This window comes from Coregonus lavaretus (assembly GCF_964263955.1).
Source record: "Coregonus lavaretus genome assembly, chromosome: 11".
Lineage (NCBI taxonomy): Eukaryota > Metazoa > Chordata > Actinopteri > Salmoniformes > Salmonidae > Coregonus > Coregonus lavaretus.
Window position 1 is genome coordinate 6370987 of NC_139998.1, and position 18856 is coordinate 6389842.

Here is an 18856-nt window from a genome sequence, read left to right on the forward strand (position 1 = left end):
GGAAGTGGGGCTACAGGTTCTGCTGCAGGAGGAGGAGGAGGAGGGAGAGCAGCGACAGGAGCAGGGGGGGGGAGAAGATACAGGTAAGGGCTCTAGGGGTGGAGGCGTGGGTAGAACAACCTCTTCAACAACAGGTGGTGTTGGTAGGGTTACTGGTGGGGGTGGAAGCACTGGTGGGGGAAGGAGCTCTGGTATGTGTGTTACGAATGGGGCAGGTGAAGGTGGGGCAACAGGTTCAGCAGCAGGGGAAGGAGGAGTAGGTACGGTTAGGGGCTCTACGGCTGGAGGTGTAGGTAGGGAAACCTCTTCAACAACGGGTGGTGTTTGTAGGGTTGCAGGTTCAATGGGTGTAGGCATGACTACAGATTCAACCACTGGAGACATGACTATTGGCTCTATAGGTGGAGGCACGACTACTGGTTCTACGGGTGTAGGTAAGACTACAGGTTCAACAAGGGGGGCTGTAGGAAGAACAACTGGTTCAACCACTGTAGTTTCAACTACTGAAAGTAGGACTGTAGGTTCAATGGGTGGAGGCACGAATACTTGCTTAACAGAGCCTGGTGTTGTTAGGACTACAGGTTCAACCACTGGAGACAGGTATACTTCCTCAACGACTGGAGGCAGGACAATAGGTTCAACTACTACAGGTACCACTATAGGTTCTGCAGGTGAAGGAGCAGGGGTAGGTGGGACTACGGGTTCCACGGGTGGAGGTAGCACTACCAGTTCTGCATGGGTAGACACTGTCGGCAGAACTACAGGTTCCTCAGGGGAAGGGGTACATAGGACTACAGGTACAGGTTCTTCTATAGGTGGAGGGGGAGACAAAGGTAGCACTATAGGGTCTAAAGGCACAAGTGGGATTATGGGATCAGCCACTTGAGGAAGCACTTTAGTTTCGACAGGTGTGGTGGGAGGTGTAACTACGACCTCAGGCTCTACGGGAGAAGCAAGATGTGTAGCTACGACCACCGGTTCCGCAGGTGTAGGTGGAACAATTGGTTCAAGAACTGCAGGCAGGACGATTGGTTCCTTAGGTGGAGGGGGAGCGGAAAGAAACGCTACAGGGGGAGGAGGTGTGAGCGTTACTGGCTGAACAGGGGGAGGTGGAGGGGCTGTAGTTGGAGCAGGTTCCATGGTGGGGATAAACAGGGGAGGGGGGACCAGAAGGGGGACCGAATGTTCGACTGTAGGGCCTGGTGTGGTAATGGGGGCCATAGGTTGTGTCGAATGTGGACAAGCAGGTCCATTCTGCTGTGAGTGAGCACGGACGATCTTCTGGGCCTGGCGTTCTTCTCTCATTCGATTGATGACTTTGTCTGTCAGCTGTCATGGAAAGAAGAAAAACAAGATTCCTTCTCATACAAACAATCATCTGGTAACATTTTGGTTATTTTCATGGAACCAAAGAACTACACCGCAGTGAAAGCGATTTAAATCTTGTGCCATCTAAATCCACTAGGACAGCTTTATTACGTGGTACTGAATGATCAAGATCCAGTGTGCAAAGACTCAGATGCTGAGACATCAGGCTTGAACCATATAGACGGCGCATACAGTAGGGAGTGGAAAGAAGCTCTGCTTAGAGGAACACAATGTCACGTTGTTTAGGCTTACATGCATGCATTTACATTTCATGAGTAACCTATGGCCTATATTATGGCCTCTATACTGTCTTATCACCCATGCATGTTCTATAGCTATTAGGCTAGTGGCCAATGTTTTTGTTTTTGAGATATAACAAAGCACAGCCATGTTTTTCCATCTCTCTAAGGTCTCCCAAATATGAAATGGATGCTTGTATATATATTTTTTTACTATATAAGTGGTTAAATTGATAAATATTGTGGCACACCCCCTTAACTCAAACAGTGCAGAATAATGCCTGGCTGGAGGAAGGGTGGGCCACATAAGCTCATGTAACCCAATATTGCAAGCTCTGATATTGCGAAAATGTGGAATACAAGTAGTCAATTCTCTGCCCTAAATACACAAACAGCATTAGGATTTCTTAAAGCATTTTGGAAATATAGACCTGTAAACACACAGATACAATAGTTGGAAACATCAACTGTGAATATTTATGATGAATGTAAACAAAACTTTTTGGGAGCTGTTCAATAAACAGCTTTCAAAGTCAAATGTACTCTCATTCAGTGCTGTATGGTCCTGTCTGACAAAAATGCATAGTTACACATGTTCCTTTTTTGTGATGTGGCCAGGTCCTGGCTGTTCTGCCGCCCTAGTCAAAACACAAATATTGCAGCCCCCTGCAAAACTAGAATAGTCACAGTAAGCAAAATTACGTTGAAAATAATACTTATTTTCCAGATGTTGAAGTTAGGTTCAATTTCGGTTCTGAATGAAAGTTGAAAATACGTAATTTATAGATGTCTACGTTTGGACCAAATCAAGGCCAGTCGAGACCGGACCAAATCCGAACAAACATAAACGTCTAGTTTTGGGCCAAATCAAGGCTGGTCCAGAACCAAAAACCAACGTCCGTGGACGTGGAAATCAAGGTCGTTCTGGACTGCACCAAAAAAAGACGGCCGGTCCTGACAGGACCAAAAAAGACATCGGCCCTTGCATCCTGGGGTGCAGCATACAGTGTCGGCCTGCAATGGAATTTTATGAATGCTCATCCATGTGTTAGGCACACCGTTTGTAAAACAGGCAATTGCATTGGCTTTATTAGTCCTGATTCCTGTGACTAATCAATTTGGCTATTTAAGCTCTGAATATCAGCTACCCAACTTTATCAGGAGTTATCCTGAGCCTAATTGCAATGTTTACACAGCGGGAAATGAACAAGTATTTTATTTTTCGCTATGATCAGCTCCTCGAAATGTTACGGATACAAATTAAAACCACTGATCATGACAATTTAGCCCACGAGGTGAAACTCCTGGACAGCAGTTGTGAGAAGCCTGATTATCCATTTTACTTTGACCTGTCCTGTCAGCAAAAAAAACTTAACCTGACCCAACTATTCTCCTCCCGCTGCTGCTGGTTTTCGCAGATTCTGCCGTTACTCTCCTGAAGTTGCCAGTAATAGGCTACACGAGGAGTCGGCAACCTTTCTCATGTTGAATGCCAATGTATCTTACCATTTCTACCGATCTGCGTGCCAATTATGGTTTTCATATGCACATTTTCGTGAAACTTTAATTTAATTTATAATAACTTCTTCATATCTCAAAATCATGGTCACGTGGTTAATCAAAATTATATCCAAATCTAAATGAAAATGATACAAACCTAAAAAGTAACTTCTATTGCCATTGCCAACTATGTGGGCGGCCGGTAGCTTAGTGGTTAAGAGCGTTGTGCCAGTAACCGAAAGGTCGCTGGTTCTAATCCCCGAGCCGACTAGGTGAAAAATCTGCCGATGTGCCCTTGAGCAAGGCACTTAACCCTAATTGCTCCTGTAAGTCGCTCTGGATAAGAGCGTCTGCTAAATGACTAAAATGTAATGTAAATATGTGAAAATAGCCTTTAAGAAGCAGTGCTTGACTTGGGCAGGAGCTCACAGGAGTTGAGTACCGGCAGCTCAAATTTCTACTGCTTGAGCTCCTGCTCTCTTATAGAATGTTAGCTCAAAAGTATTGTGGAGCTCCTGCACCTAAATATAAACAGTACCAGCACCCAAAATGAGTACCGGAACCTATTTCAGTCCAAGTCAACCACTGATAAGAAGTAATCAGGTAGGCCTATTTTCTGACGTTTCCACTGGATAAGAGCATTACTTTTTTTGCTTTCACTCTGAGTGGTTATGAAAGGGAGAGAGCTGGACATATTTTGAGGAAGTGAGTTTGTGTTTATACAGGATGTACCGCCCCCACCTACCGTCAACCAATAATTTCAATGCGGAGCTATACAGAGTCCTCTGCATTATTACAAAATTTGGGAGGGCATGGCGATGCGGTACAGAGCTCGATTTGGCCCCTGCATGCCTCTGGAGGCTCCGCATTTGAGTCACACCCTCCTTTTGGAGCCTCCGACCACATTTTCGGATCAAGCATAAATTGGCTTGTAGTCTATGCCTCCGCAATGTATTAGTTCACTGAGATGGCGGCAAATATATACTGTACCAGTCAAAAGTTTGGACACACGTACTCATTCAAGGGTTTTTCTTTATTTTTACATTGTAGAATAATAGTGAAGACATCAAAACTATGAAATAACACATATGGAATCATGTAGTAACCAAAAAATTGTTATACAAATCTAAATATATTTTATATTTGAGATTCTTAAAATAGCCTTCCTTTGCCTTGATGACAGCTTTGCACACTCTTGGCATTCTCTCAACCAGCTTCATTAGGTAGTCACCTGGAATGCATTTCAATTAACATGTGTGCCTTCTTAAAAGTTCATTTGTGGAATTTCTTTCATTCTTAATGTGTTTGAGCCAATCAGTTGTGTTGTGACAAGGTGTGTGTGTGTGTGTGTGGGGGGGGGGGGGGGGGGGGGGGGGGGGGCTAAGTCCATATTATGGCAAGAACAGCTCAAATAAGCAAAGAGAAACGACAGTCCATCATTATTTTAAGACATGAAGGTCAGTCAATACGGAACATTTCAAGAACTTTGAACGTTTCTTCAAGTGCAGTCGCAAAAACTGCTTGAGGATATTGAGGATAAGTTCATTAGAGTTACCAGTCTCAGAAATTGCAGCCCAAATAAATGCTTCACAGAGTTCAAGTCACAGACACATCTCAACATCAACTGTTCAGAGGGGACTGTGTGAATCAGGCCTTCATGGTCGAATTGCTGCAAAGAAACCACTACTAAAGGACACCAATAAAAAGAAGAGACCTGCTTGGGCCAAGAAACACAAGCAATGGACATTAGACCGGTGGAAATGTATCCTTTGGTCTGGAGTCCAAATTTGAGATTTTTGGTTCCAACCGCCGTGTCTTTGTGAGACGCGGTGTGGGTGAACGGATGATCTCCGCATGTATAGTTCCCATCGTAAAGCATGGAGGAGGAGGTGTTATGGTGTGCTTTGCTGGTGACACTGTCTGTGATTTATTTAGAATTCAAGGCACACTTAACCAGCATGGCTACCACAGCATTATGCAGCAATATGCCATCCCATCTGCTTTGGGCTTAGTGGGACAATCATTTGTTTTTCAACAGGACAATAACCCAACACACCTACAGGCTGTGTAAGGGCTATTTTACCAAGAAGGAGAGTGATGGAGTGCTGCATCAGATGACCTGACCTCTACAATCCCCTGACCTCAACCCAATTGAGATGGTTTGGGATGAGTCGGACGGTGAGTGAAGGAAAAGCAGCCAACAAGTGCTCAGCATATGTGGGAACTCCTTCAAGACTGTTGGAAAAGCTTCCAGGTGAAGTTGGTTGAGAGAATGCCAAGAGTGTGAAAAGCTGTCATCAAGGTAAAGGGTGGCACGCCTCCAACTGTTGCGCATCTTAGCCTATGCCACTCTGATAATGACATCCATATATTTATATATTATTGTTCCATTCCTTTACTTAGATTTGTGTGTATTAGGGTTTTGTTGTGGAACTGTTAGATATTACTTGCTAGATATTGCTGCACTGTCGGAACTAGAAGCACAAGCATTTTGCTACACTCGCAATAACATCTGCTAACCATGTGTATGTGACCAATAAATGTGATTAGATTTTTTGATTTGGCTATTTGAAGAATCTCAAATATAAAATATATTTTGATTTGTTTAACACTTTTTTGGGGTTACTACATGATTCCATATGTGTTATTTTATAGTTTTGATGTCCTCAATATTATTCTACAATGTAGAAAATAGTAAAAATAAAGAAAATCCCTTGAATGTGTAGGTGTTCTAAAACTTTTGACCGGTAGTGTACACTGAACAAAAATATAAACGCAACATGCAACAATTTCAACGATTTTGCTGACTTACAGTTCATATAAGGAAATCAGTCAATGGAAATAAATAAATTAGGCCATAATCTATTATTTTCACATGAATGGGCAGGGGCACAGCCATGGATGGGCATGGGAGGGCATAGGCCCACCCACTGGGGAGCCTGGCCCACCCACTTGGGGCCAGACCCTGCCAGTCAGAATGAGTTTTTCCCCACAAACTGGCTTTATTACAGACAGAAATCCTCCTCAGTTCCATCAGCTGTCTGGGTGGCTGGTCTCAGACAATCTCGCAGGAGAAGAAACTGGATGTGGAGGTCCTGGGCTGGCATGGTTACACTTGGTCTGTGGTTGTGAGGCCGGTTGGACATACTGCCAATTTCTCTAAAATGACGTTGGAGGCGGTTTATGGTAGATAAATAAACATTACATTCTGGCAACAGCTCTGATGGACATTCCTGCAGTCAGCATGCCAATTGCATGCTCCATCAAAACTTTAGACATCTGTGGCATTGTGTTGTGTGACAAAACTGCACATTTTAAAGTGCCCTTTTATTGTCCCCAACACAAGGTGCACCTGTGTAATGATCATGCTGTTTAATAATGTGCTTGATATGCCACACCTGTCAGGTGGATGGATTATCTTGGCTAAGGAGAAATGCTCACTAACAGGGATGTAAACAAATTTGTGCACAACATTTGAGAGAAATAAGCTTGTGTGTATATAACATTTCTGGGATCTTTTATTTCAGCTCATGAAACATGGGACCAACACTTTACATGTTGCGTTTATATTTTGTTCAGTGTATTTAGCCCCTACTCTTGCAATTAGGCCCCCCCCCCCTACATTTGACTCCAAATCCAATATGGCTGCCACATTACCATTATATTGTGGTTTAATCACCTGTATGTGTACGCGTTTTAAATGACAGACATGTTTCAGATGTGTACTGCACTTTTGACCTGTACTAAATACTATTTTTGTGTACTTCACTATGTTAGGAATCCAATATACCCACCATATACACTTAAACACCTTTGTCTGGATAAATAAAAAGGTAGCAGACTGCTTGGCATGGCAACACCAAGTATTCTAAGTCACAAACCTCTGAGGATCAATGAGGCAACTGGGAGGGGCTCCAACGAAAGGAAAGAAAATCCAACCCTGGGCTCTGACACCCTCTCCCCAGCTCTACAACTTGCCCCCACTGTGGTGTAACTTAAGTCACCTCATTATTTAGAAGTGAGCTTTGATTCATTACGTCTGCCTGAATCCAACATGACCTTCCACTGGCTCACTGCATTTGTGATGCACATTGGGATGTTCCGGGGGCACTCTTATCCTGTTCGGGTTGAGCTGGCACATTGCTCCATCATCCTGGCTGTCTGCCCTGGAGTTACCGTACATGTTGACAGCTATGGTGTATGGGGAGGATGCAACCACTCATGACAAGTGCATAAGGCAAGTGTTCACTAGTGATGGAGAAAAAAAAAAAAGGATAGTTACATATCGGGATATTATTTTTGACGATATATCATATCGTATTGTTTTGACGCTAGTTTGCTGTACCTGCACCAAAACTCCAGTATTTGTCCTTCATAGCTTGTTCTCATTCTTCTTTTTAAATAGGGAGCCCATTTGTTTTGAGCACTTTTCTTTCCATGACTGATCCAAACTCATTTCGTCATGGTCCCACTGCAGCAGACTATGGTGAGCAATATGTTTGGAATATCAAAATCACAATAAATTCACAGTATCGAATCGCAATACATATAGAATCGTGAGAATCACAATACATATCGTATCAGCACCTAAGTGTCGTGATAATATCGTATTGTGAGGTCCCTGGCAATTCCCAGCCCTTGTGTTCACTAGAATGAACCAACACAACCTGCCACTCATTGACAAGAAACACCATCAACTTAGTGGGCCTTCACATGTTATAGGAATTGCACCTCTCCAATGTCAATGCCATCCCGAATCTCCCAGAACTGTCCTTGGCAGGCCCACTCCACCTCAGTCCTCCCTTCAGGCAGTTTCTAGAGACAGAGACACCATGGGACTGGACTGCCACATTGTCAGGAGGCCATTCAACAGCCAAAATGCCCTCATATTTACATTTACATTTTTAGTCATTTAGCAGACGCTCTTATCCAGAGCGACTTACAGTTAGTGAGTGCTTACATTTTTCATACTGGCCCCCCATGGGAATCGAACCCACAACCCTGGCGTTGCAAGCGAGAACCTATATTGCTACCAAGGATGGCTGGCCAGCCCATGTGACACCTGAACTGGACTCACATGTGAAGTATGAGCTTTAATGCTGGGGTGGCTCATGCATTGGTCTGGGAAACTGTGCAGTAATCCCAACATCCATAAAAGGACATATGCCATTTATGGCAAACAAGAGGCACCTTAGGATGGTAAAACATGCTGTATGTGATCGTTTATGGTGGCTGGGTGTTGACTGTGAGGTAGTGGTCTTTGTACACCATGCTTGAACAGCTCCACCTCCTCTGCAACCCTTTAACTGTTTCAAGTTTTAATGTACAGTGAAATGCCTTTCTTGCAAACTCAGTAGCTATTTATCAGTCGTATTGCTTGGGGATAGAAGCTGTTCAAGAGCCTGTTGGTGTCAGACTTGGTGCTCCGGTATCTCTTGCTGTGCGGCAGCAGAGAAAATAGTCTATGGCTTGGGTGGTTGGGGTCTTTGATGATTTTTCGGACCTTCTTTTCACATCGCCTGATATAGAGGTCCTGGATCAAAGCCCAGGGATCATCTTCAAATGTATGTGTGTGGAGCTGTGCTATGCCTATGTCCCTAACAACCAATGTTTCTTAGTCATACTCTATGACCTAGCTACACTAACTAACCTCTAAGTAACCTGAGGTCACCCTCACAGGTTCTGTCACTCTCCACATCTCCTGCTGGGCGTGCCCCAGTCCTTAATCAATGCCAACCACCCACAGTTCATATTGGCCAAATTATCCTCCTACCTGACTTCCAAAGGAATATAAAGAAATACTTAGGATGCGACCTGCAGGACTTTTTGCCACATTCAACTAGGGGTGTGAACGTTTAAACGTGCATGCTAGCATATACCCATAGACTTCCAGTCATTGCGCTAATGCTAGTTAGCATTGGCTCGCAAAACTACCTCTAACTTCCTTCATAGATAGACTACATGACCAAAAGTATGTGGACAACTGCTCGTTGGACATCTTATTCATATTAATATGGAGTTGGTCCCCCTTTGCTGCTATAACAGCCTCCACTCTTCTGGGAAGGCTTGCCACTAGATGTTGGAACATTGCTGCAGGGACTTACTTCCATTCAGCCACAAGAGCATTACTGAGGTCAGGGACTGATGTTGGGCGATTAGGCCTGGCTCGCAGTCGGCGTTCCAATTCATCCCAAAGGTGTTCGATGGGGTTGAGGTCAGGGCTCTGTGCAGGCCAGTCAAGTTCTTCCACACCGATCTCGACAAACCATTTCTGTATGGACCTCGCTTTGTGCACAGGGGGGGCTTGCCAGTAGCCTATACAGCCCATTTGAACATGGACAGTCAGGAAAGACTAGGCTATTTGGGGGCTTAGCAGCATATTGTTTTCAAATGGTTGTGCAATGGTTAGGGCTATCCAGATTCCTTGGGAAGTCCATACCCTAAACCCTATCATACCCTTACTTACCATTTTAAATTTAAACTTCAATGGGGTAGGGACGTCCCATGGATGCTAGACCGTTGTGCAATGTTTTTTTGTTAAAGTACTGACCTGGCAGAATTCGATGCGTTTCAGTATTTTTGCATAAATATCGACGAAAACAACTGCAATATAACCGTATCATTTCAGTGATACAATGTTTCAGTTTCATGTAGATAATCAAGCTTAATCTCGTGCTCACTCACCCTAATGCCCTTCACAAAATTAACCTGGTCACCTTCGTCTTCAAACGAGACGTGGCTGCTCTTGTTGCTCCCCATGCTTGCAGTACAGAGTTCGTAAAATGATACCAAGAAATCTGTACCAGGTTTTATGAAGATTCTTGCACCAAAACGTTGGTCTTTGAACCGAGACCACACGGCCCAGTCACAGCTCGCATCCAAACACAACCGCAAGTACCTGGGGTGTATTCATTACGCCGATTCTGTTGCAAAACGTTTAGTCTGTTCTAAAACGTTTTGTAACAGAAACCGCTTACTCCAAACGCTCGTCAACGGAAGTTGTAATTCATTTTAATGGTATGGTTTCCACGCTTTGCCATTCCAATCTGAATAATCTGTTAAGTGTTTGGCACAAGCTGCACATCTATCAATTATCGATTCTTCCATGCTCTAAAGCGGAGTGAAGTCTGCAGTGTTCCTTCCAACTTCTTCCAGCCGCTTATTTTTTTGGAAGAGACACGACTGAACTACGACTTCCGTTTAAAAACAAAACCGTGTGGTGCCAGGATAACAACCTCTCCCTCAACGTGATCAAGACAAAGGAGATGATTGTGAACTACATGGAAAAAAAGAGGAATGAGCACACCCTCATTCTCATCGACGGGGCTGTAGTGGAACAGGTTGAGAGCTTCAAGTTCCTTGATGTCCACATCACCAACAAACTATCATGGTCCAAACACACCAAGACAGTCTGAAGAGGGCACGACAAAGCCTATTCCCCCTCAGGAGACTGAAAAGATTTGGCATGGGTCCTCAGATCCTCAAAAGGTTCTACAGCTGCACCATCGAGAGCATCCTGAATGGTTGCATCACTGCCTGGTATGGTCAACGCTCGGCATCCGACTGCAAGGCACTACAGAGGGTAGTGCATACGGCCCAGTACATCACTGGGGCCAAGCTTCCTGCCATCCAGGACCTCTATACCAGGCAACGTCAGAGGAAGGCCCTCAAAATGGTCATAGACTGTTCTCTCTGCTACCGCACGGCAAGCGGTACCGGAGCGCCAAGTCTAGGTCCAAAAGGCTTCTTAACAGCTTCTACTCCCAAGCCATAAGACTCCTGAACAGCTAATCAAATGGCTACCCAGACTATTTGCATTGTCCCCCCTCTTTTACACTGCTGCTACTCTCTGTTTATTATCTATGCATAGTCACTTTAACGCTACCCACATGTACATATTACCTCAATTACCTCGACTAACCTGTGCCCCCACACATTGACTCTGTACTGGTACCCCCTACTGTTATTTTATTTTACTGCTGCTCGAATTTTTTTACTTAACACATATTTTTCTTAAAACTGCATTGTTGGTTAAGGGCTTGTAAGTAAGCATTTCACTGTAAGGTCTACACCTGTTGTATTCAGCGCATGTGGCAAATAACATTTCATTTGATTTGAGCCATGACCAGCCTTTCAAAGCACTTCATGGCTACCGACATGAGTGCTACAGGGTGGTAGTCATTTAGGCAGGTTACCTTCTCTTTCTTGGGCACAGGGACTATGGTGGTCTGCTTGAAACATATTATGCAATACAATGCAAATGTATAGGGTAGATCTTTACATTTTTATTTCAGTAGGTTGAGAATGAATGGTGCAGTGATTCTGGAGTGTAGGTTTTGGTGGGTTTCATGACAAAGTTACTGGACCTGCCAAGTACTATTTTGAAAGGACAAATATCCTCCTGAGGAAATATTCCTACAATAAAATATCATATTCAGAATACATAATACTTTTCACTTTTGTGTTTCACTAATATCATGACGAGGTGGTAAACTCACTTCTTGTCATTTAGTATTTCAAAATGATGCTAATCAGAGTACAGTAATATGTTTTGTCCGTATACTGGTATAATCGTTATTCTGGTGTTAAATGACATGTTGACAGACACTACTATTCACTCTCAGCTCAGCAAAACTCATACTTAGCAAAACACCTAAATAAATACAGCTCACCAAACAAACAAAATGAACAAAACAGTAGGGCATCTCCATACAATCAGTTTTGCAAAAAGCTTGCCTTGACTTATTCAGTCAACCAAGGTAGGTTTTGTCTAGGTTATGCCCTTAAAATGGGTTAAGTGAGAAACCTAGTGGGAAGACATATTTTCTAAAGTAATTGTTCAAGCAACGAAAACAATAGGAAAAACCTAAATTATTCTATTAAAAACCAACCTGGTCCTTCTGCAACTGGAGCAGAGAGCGAGGGGGGAAAACAGGCTCCAGAGTGTGCAATCACACCCACAACAAATGTAGTCCCGTATACACACACACAACAGTGTGACGGTTGGCTCTATCTCAATTAGTCTTTCCGTGATTCCCTGCATCCTCTTTCTTCTACTCCTTCTCAACCATATTGGAGAAGTTCTCAGGTCCCCCCCCCCCCCCCTCCCTCAGACCATCTTCTCCAATTCGTTTTGAGAAGGAGGCAAAGAGAGAGGATGCGAGGAATTGACCAAAGTGCTGCGTATCACTCCGCCGTCTTTACAGTGTATTACTACGTAGTTTTCTCCTTCAGCTCGTCTCTTCCTCTCAGTGCCGCGCAGATGTTAGTCCAGACCTCCGTGTAGATCAGGGTGCCCAGGAAGACGACTCCAGTGCCCACCCAGTGCCAGGCGGTGAAGGGGTTCTTGAAGTAGAGGATGGAGATGATGAGGCTGATGAACTTCCTCAGAGTCACCACCAGGGTTACGGTGAGAGAGGCACACTCCGTGGTCAGGATGAAGACACCGCGGATGCACACATATCTGAGGAGGGTGAAGGTCTGGTAGAGGATGATGGTATGTGTTTAATAAAAAACGGGTCTAAAATGTGTGTGCGTGAGTGAGAGAGAGAGTGTGTTTGCATTGCAATGTGTAAGGTGAATGTGCATCGTCTTCTAGTGTACAGACACGTCAGTAACAGTGTGTTGTTTGTTTGCAGCTGTATACAAACTGTTTTTGTACTGATCTGGTTAGTCTAATTAGTTTCCAATGGGATGTATGTGTAGTCACGTACCCATTTATGTGCAGTGACTACACATACAGTGTTTACTGAGAAAGTGAGATTTACAGGAGCTGAAAGAAAAATCGAATTTAGGCTACAGCACAACTATGGACAACTTCCAATCCTAAACATGGCGGCTGGTTCGAATACCTGAGCCGACAAGGTGAAAAATCTGTTGATGTGCCCTTAAGCAAGGCAATTAACCCTACTTTGCTCCAGAGGTGTCGTACTACTATGGCTGACACTGTAAAACAACACATTTCACTGCACCTATCCCGTGTATGTGACAATAAAACCAGTTATTATAGTGACTACACACAAATACAGTATTCACTGTGAAAGTATTGTAAAGGATACTGTGTGATGACGTTCAGCAGTAGGTACAGCCACAACACCGGCACAGCCTGGCCAATCACAGGAATCTCTACAGGAGCTGGAAGACAAATGGCATTTAGGCTACAGCCCAACTCTGGACAATGTGACAATGTGAATTCAACATAACATTCATAACATGAGCAAAGACTAGCCTGGTCCCAGATCCGTTTGTGCTGTCTTGCCAACTCCTATGGTCATTGTCAAGACAGCACAAACAGATCTGTAACCAGGCTAAGCAAAGAAACCAACAGACATAACTTTAAATTATTGAGGTTAGTGATGCCCTTTCCCATCAATCCTCCAACTGGGATTTCTGAAAAACCTGGGAACTCTACTGAATGAGGAGGATACTTTGACATGTTTTCATACAAAACTTAGACTGTATTTAACTCACTGCTTTGACTGAAGAGGACACCGTGGTTGTAGATGTCTGAGGACAGAAGCAGGAACCCAGGCAAAGGCAAGCAGTGCTGAGAGAGCAATGACAAACATATTAGAACTGCAGAGACGATACATACATAGAGTAAAGTTTTCATATAAACACCCTGTTATCAATGCACAGTGCACACAACACTGAAAATGCAGACACTTGGTTTGCACCAAATATAGATCAACAATTGTAGGGTGGAGCATTATGTTTGGTGAGAAAAGCTTAATCTCTCCATTGCCAGGGGATAAATTACAATGGCTTTTGTTAGTTACTTTGCCTTTCAAGTATACAACATCTGGCAGGTTTGGAACGCATACAGGAGTTTGGGGTTGACACTTACATTATAGAAGAGAGCCTCTTTTGAGTGTTTACCATACTGCCTGTACAGGGTCTCCTGGAAAATGCCCATTCTCGCAGACATGAGCAGTGCAAAGGTCAACATGGCGATACCTAGAAAAACAACAACAAACCCAGAAAATGAGTTGTGTCATGGTTGAGAAACGGATACTGTAACCATACAGGGAGAGAGAGAGTGAGAGAGTTTTGTTGTTTTGTTTAAGGAGAAAACTCAGCAGACCGATTGTCGGTCTGTCCAGTAGGGGGCCGTTCGTTTACCATTCGTTCGCTTGCTGACTGCCGTCATTTTCGCCCATTTCTACATGTAGAATCGGTTTGCAAATTACTGCCAGCACTCTGTTCAGAGGTGCTAAGTACTCTCGGCCAGCTGACGCTCTACAATCCTACCGGTGTGTCCGTGCCATAAGCTTGTATTATCAGGTTAAAATGGGAATGGAATAGATTATGCACTAGGGACTTGTAAGTCACATCGAGTAATTTCCTATAAGTATGAATGCAGGGTTTGTGTGATAGTCAGAGTTGTGTGCTCTTTAATCTCAAGCCATTGTCCACCATTTGTAAACAACCGTAACAATCAGTGTCCAGTTCTCAGATAAAGGTAGTCCCAACTAGTCGAGGCAAGGTAAAGATCTTATTATCAAAAATGCAAGTCATTCTGGAACAAAGACTTCTGGCTGAGAAGACTCCATGTCTCACGCCTATATACACACCTAACAGTAACAGTCCATGGAAGACTTACCCATCAGCCAGTGCAGGAAGGCATATACACCTTGATCCTCTGAGCCCTCAGTACCTACATTCTGAAAAGTGGAAAACAGAGGTCACTAAATAGCAGAAAATGTAACAGCACAAAATCTTACTGTGTTGTGTAGTCAGTTAAAGATCTCTCTGTACAATATGAACAAATATGTACTGACTACTGTGTATGTAACATATTGTAATAACTGTGTATGTAACAGATTGTAATAACTGTGTAACAAATGTGTGTGAAAACTCAGCTACTAGACATTGAAGCTGCAACCCACAGTGCACATTATATGGAAACAAAGTGTGTGGTTGAACAGAAACATGTTAATGTTATGAAGAGCTCACCACTTGTTTGGCGGACATGATGGTGCATATGAAGATGCCCAGAGACACCATCGCTATGGAGAGATATTTACTCATTGAATACCTGCAGGGAAAATATGCAGTACATAGTTTCAGAACCTCATGTTTTGGATAATCAGACCAGGCCAGACATTTTAGGCATTTCAGCAGCAGTCATCATGATCATGCAAAATAGTGACAAAAGCAGCAATACATTCCTTTGATGCTATAGCTCATGCTGCAGAGAGGCAAAAGTATCCTATTAATTTGGCTAACTAATTAGTAACATCTCTAGATTAACTGTAACATGTTAACAATGGTAAGGGTTTGTAAGACTGCCAAGAGAAATGATGAGGGGGATACCTTTTCTTCAGAATGATTATACCCAGGATCATATTAGCTATTAGCGATCCCTGTGAAGATATAAGTACAACACAAGGCATTAAGTCAACCAAGAAGGGATATTATTAGATGTTGGTAATTAATGGTACTACAAGCATCAGATGGTGAGAGTTAAAGCCATTTGAGCATTTATAACAGTAGACTTACAGATCTGAAGATCATGTGTAGAGGCATAGCGATATTGAAGTTGAGAGCATAGTTGTTGATCACACTGACTGTGAAGAACATGGTCACCATGATTACATAGTTGCTATGAAGAAGAAATAAACACAAAGGTTGAATGAAAACTGTGCTTCTCATCCCTGACAGGATTGGGAGACAGACGGACAGGCGAGAGGACAGACAGACAGCTCAATAATTCCATCACTGTAGCTACATTCTCATACATTAGGCAAGGGGTTCCCAAACTTTTTCACTCGGGGCCACCTTTACAGCGCTGGGGAACCTCCTGTGCCCCCCTGCGCCACATCTATTTACAGTGGGGGAAAAAAGTATTTAGTCAGCCACCAAATGTGCAAGTTCTCCCACTTAAAAAGAAGAGAGAGGCCTGTAATTTTCATCATAGGTACACGTCAACTATGACAGACAAAATTAGAAAAAAAAATCCAGAAAATCACATTGTAGGATTTTTAATGAATTTATTTCCAAATTATGGTGGAAAATAAGTATTTGGTCACCTACAAACAAGCAAGATTTCTGGCTCTCACAGACCTGTAACTTATTCTTTAAGAGGCTCCTCTGTCCTCCACTCGTTACCTGTATTAATGGCACCTGTTTGAACTTGTTATCAGTATAAAAGACACCTGTCCACAACCTCAAACAGTCACACTCCAAACTCCACTATGGCCAAGAGCAAAGAGCTGTCAAAGAACACCAGAAACAAAATTGTAGACCTGCACCAGGCTGGGAAGACTGAATCTGCAATAGGTAAGCAGCTTGGTTTGAAGAAATCAACTGTGGGAGCAATTATTAGGAAATGGAAGACATACAAGACCACTGATAATCTCCCTCGATCTGGGGCTCCACGCAAGATCTCACCCCGTGGGGTCAAAATGATCACAAGAACGGTGAGCAAAAATCCCAGAACCACACGGGGGAACCTAGTGAATGACCTGCAGAGAGCTGGGACCAAAGTAACAAAGCCTACCGTCAGTAACACACTACGCCGCCAGGGACTCAAATCCCCCTGCTTAAGCCAGTACATGTCCAGGCCCCTCTGAAGTTTGCTAGAGTGCATTTGGATGATCCAGAAGAGGATTGGGAGAATGTCATATGGTCAGATGAAACCAAAATAGAACTTTATGGTAAAAACTCAACTCGTCGTGTTTGGAGGACAAAGAATGCTGAGTTGCATCCAAAGAACACCATACCTACTGTGAAGCATGGGGGTGGAAACATCATGCTTTGGGGCTGTTTTTCTGCAAAGGGACCAGGACGACTGATCCATGTAAAGGAAAGAATGAATGGGGCCATGTATCGTGAGATTTTGAGTGAAAACCTCCTTCCATCAGCAAGGGCATTGAAGATGATGAAACATGGCTGGGTCTTTCAGCATGACAATGATCCCAAACACACCGCCCGGGCAACGAAGGAGTGGCTTTGTAAGAAGCATTTCAAGGTCCTGGAGTGGCCTAGCCAGTCTCCAGATCTCAACCCCATAGAAAATCTTTGGAGGGAGTTGAAAGTCTGTGTTGCCCAGCGACAGCCCCAAAACATCACTGCTCTAGAGGAGATCTGCATGGAGGAATGGGCCAAAGTACCAGCAACAGTGTGTGAAAACCTTGTGAAGACTTACAGAAAACGTTTGACCTGTGTCATTGCCAACAAAGGGTATATAACAAAGTATTGAGAAACTTTTGTTATTGACCAAATACTTATTTTCCACCATAATTTGCAAATAAATTCATTAAAAAACCTACAATGTGATTTTCTGCATTTTTTTTTCTCATTTTGTCTGTCATAGTTGACGTGTACCTATGATGAAAATTACAGGCCTCTCTCATCTTTTAAGTGGGAGAACTTGCACAATTGGTGGCTGACTAAATACTTTTTTTCCCCATTGTATATAGGCACAAGCACTGTTCATGACACATTTTTTACATTTTAGTCATTTAGCAGACGCTCTTATCCAGAGCGACTTACAGTTAGTGATTACATTTTTTTTATTTTTTATACTGGCCCCCCGTGGGAAACGAACCCACAACCCTGGCGTTGCAAACGCCATGCTCTATCAACTGAGCTACATCCCTGCCGGCCATTCCCTCCCCTACCCTAGACGACGCTGGGCCAATTGTGCGCCGCCCATGAGTCTCCCGGTCGCGGCCGGCTGCGACAGAGCCTGGATTCGAACCAGGATCTCTAGTTGCACAGTTAGCACTGCGATGCAGTGCCTTAGACCACTGCGCCACTCAGGAGACACAAACTGTTCATACCCCTCTTGTTGGTGGAGAGAATTGTGCAGGTTTAACGCTTATTTCCTGCAATTCTACACATTTTGTCATGGGGTGCAAAGAACATTGTGCAGTTTTAAAGCAAATTTACGTGCAATTCTATACATTTTTCCATGTCTATTGTGTATTCATGTGTATTTCAGTCACTAAAAAATTACAACAATATGTATGAACTAAAAAACCTAAATAAAAAAACGTTAGCTGCCATGGACTAGTTGACCTGGCCATTTCTGACAAGTTATAAATAACTCTCCAAGGTATGCAATGACTAGCATGACAAGAGGAACTGATTATGCACCCCCCTCCCCCCCCCCCTCACAGTTTGGGAACCACTGCATTAGGCTACCTACCTAATAGGGATGGCTGGTTTCTTTCTTCCAAAGTTCGTCTCGAAGATGAACCCCTCTAATGCAATGAAGGCAAATTGAGCGAAGGTCACAATGTTGCCACATCCTGGGAACTCTCTGGGAGTAGGAAAATATATAAAAGTGCATGAATAGCATTAATTATTAGGAAATAGGCTAGCCTAAATAATAGATTATTGTATGTTAAGCATTACAGCATCTTAGTTAGGCCTATATAAACAAAGCATGCATAAATATTCTAAAGATGTAGCTAACCTCATTCAACCAAGCTAGTAGCCTAGTAGTCAATAGTTGTTGTTGAGGAGTTCAGAGTTGATCACTGACCTTACAAGCATTTCCAGAAACACAACATTGCTGCAGCACCCAACAAAAACAAGAAGTACTGCAAAAATGTTATTAATGTTTGTAGTTATTGGGGAAAAATATGGCAGAAAATAACCTACGAGTATTCCTAACGAGGACATTGTGTAAACACTGAGGTTTTCTGCTCTAATTATATATAAAATCCGAATCGACTATTTCCTTGAACACGTCTCCGGCTGCACTCTTCCGGATTGCGTACGCATGGATGTTGTAGTAG

At 43.3% G+C, this 18856-nt stretch overlaps 1 protein-coding gene across 2 annotated transcripts; it reads right to left on the reverse strand.

The window, feature by feature from the left end:
* Window positions 1-11372: 11372 nt before the first annotated feature.
* Window positions 11373-18821, reverse strand: LOC311136806 (UDP-xylose and UDP-N-acetylglucosamine transporter-like). 2 transcript variants are annotated; one of them, XM_084171087.1, is made up of 10 exons: window positions 18601-18821; window positions 18262-18375; window positions 15609-15711; window positions 15423-15472; window positions 15063-15144; window positions 14710-14770; window positions 13954-14063; window positions 13578-13653; window positions 13166-13241; window positions 11373-12570 (listed from the first exon to the last, which is right to left on the reverse strand). In XM_084171087.1, exons 1-10 carry the CDS (start codon window positions 18738-18740, stop codon window positions 12321-12323), a joined length of 1062 nt encoding a protein of 353 aa, XP_084027213.1. In that variant the 5' UTR covers window positions 18741-18821; the 3' UTR covers window positions 11373-12320. The 2 variants fall into 2 exon arrangements, with proteins under 2 accessions (XP_084027213.1, XP_084027214.1); XM_084171088.1 differs by having other exon boundaries at window positions 18532-18813.
* Between the last annotated feature and the right edge of the window lie 35 nt (window positions 18822-18856).

Excerpts from the sequence above, each read along its gene's own strand:
- LOC311136806 (XM_084171087.1), bottom strand. The coding sequence starts at position 18,740 with ATGTCCTCGTTAGGAATACTCGTAGGTTATTTTCTGCCATATTTTTCC. Across the intron at positions 18,376-18,600 it reads TTTCTGGAAATGCTTGTAAG|AGAGTTCCCAGGATGTGGCA; the intron begins GTCAGTGATCAA and ends TCCTACTCCCAG. Across the intron at positions 15,473-15,608 it reads TACACATGATCTTCAGATCT|GGATCGCTAATAGCTAATAT; the intron begins GTAAGTCTACTG and ends ATATCTTCACAG.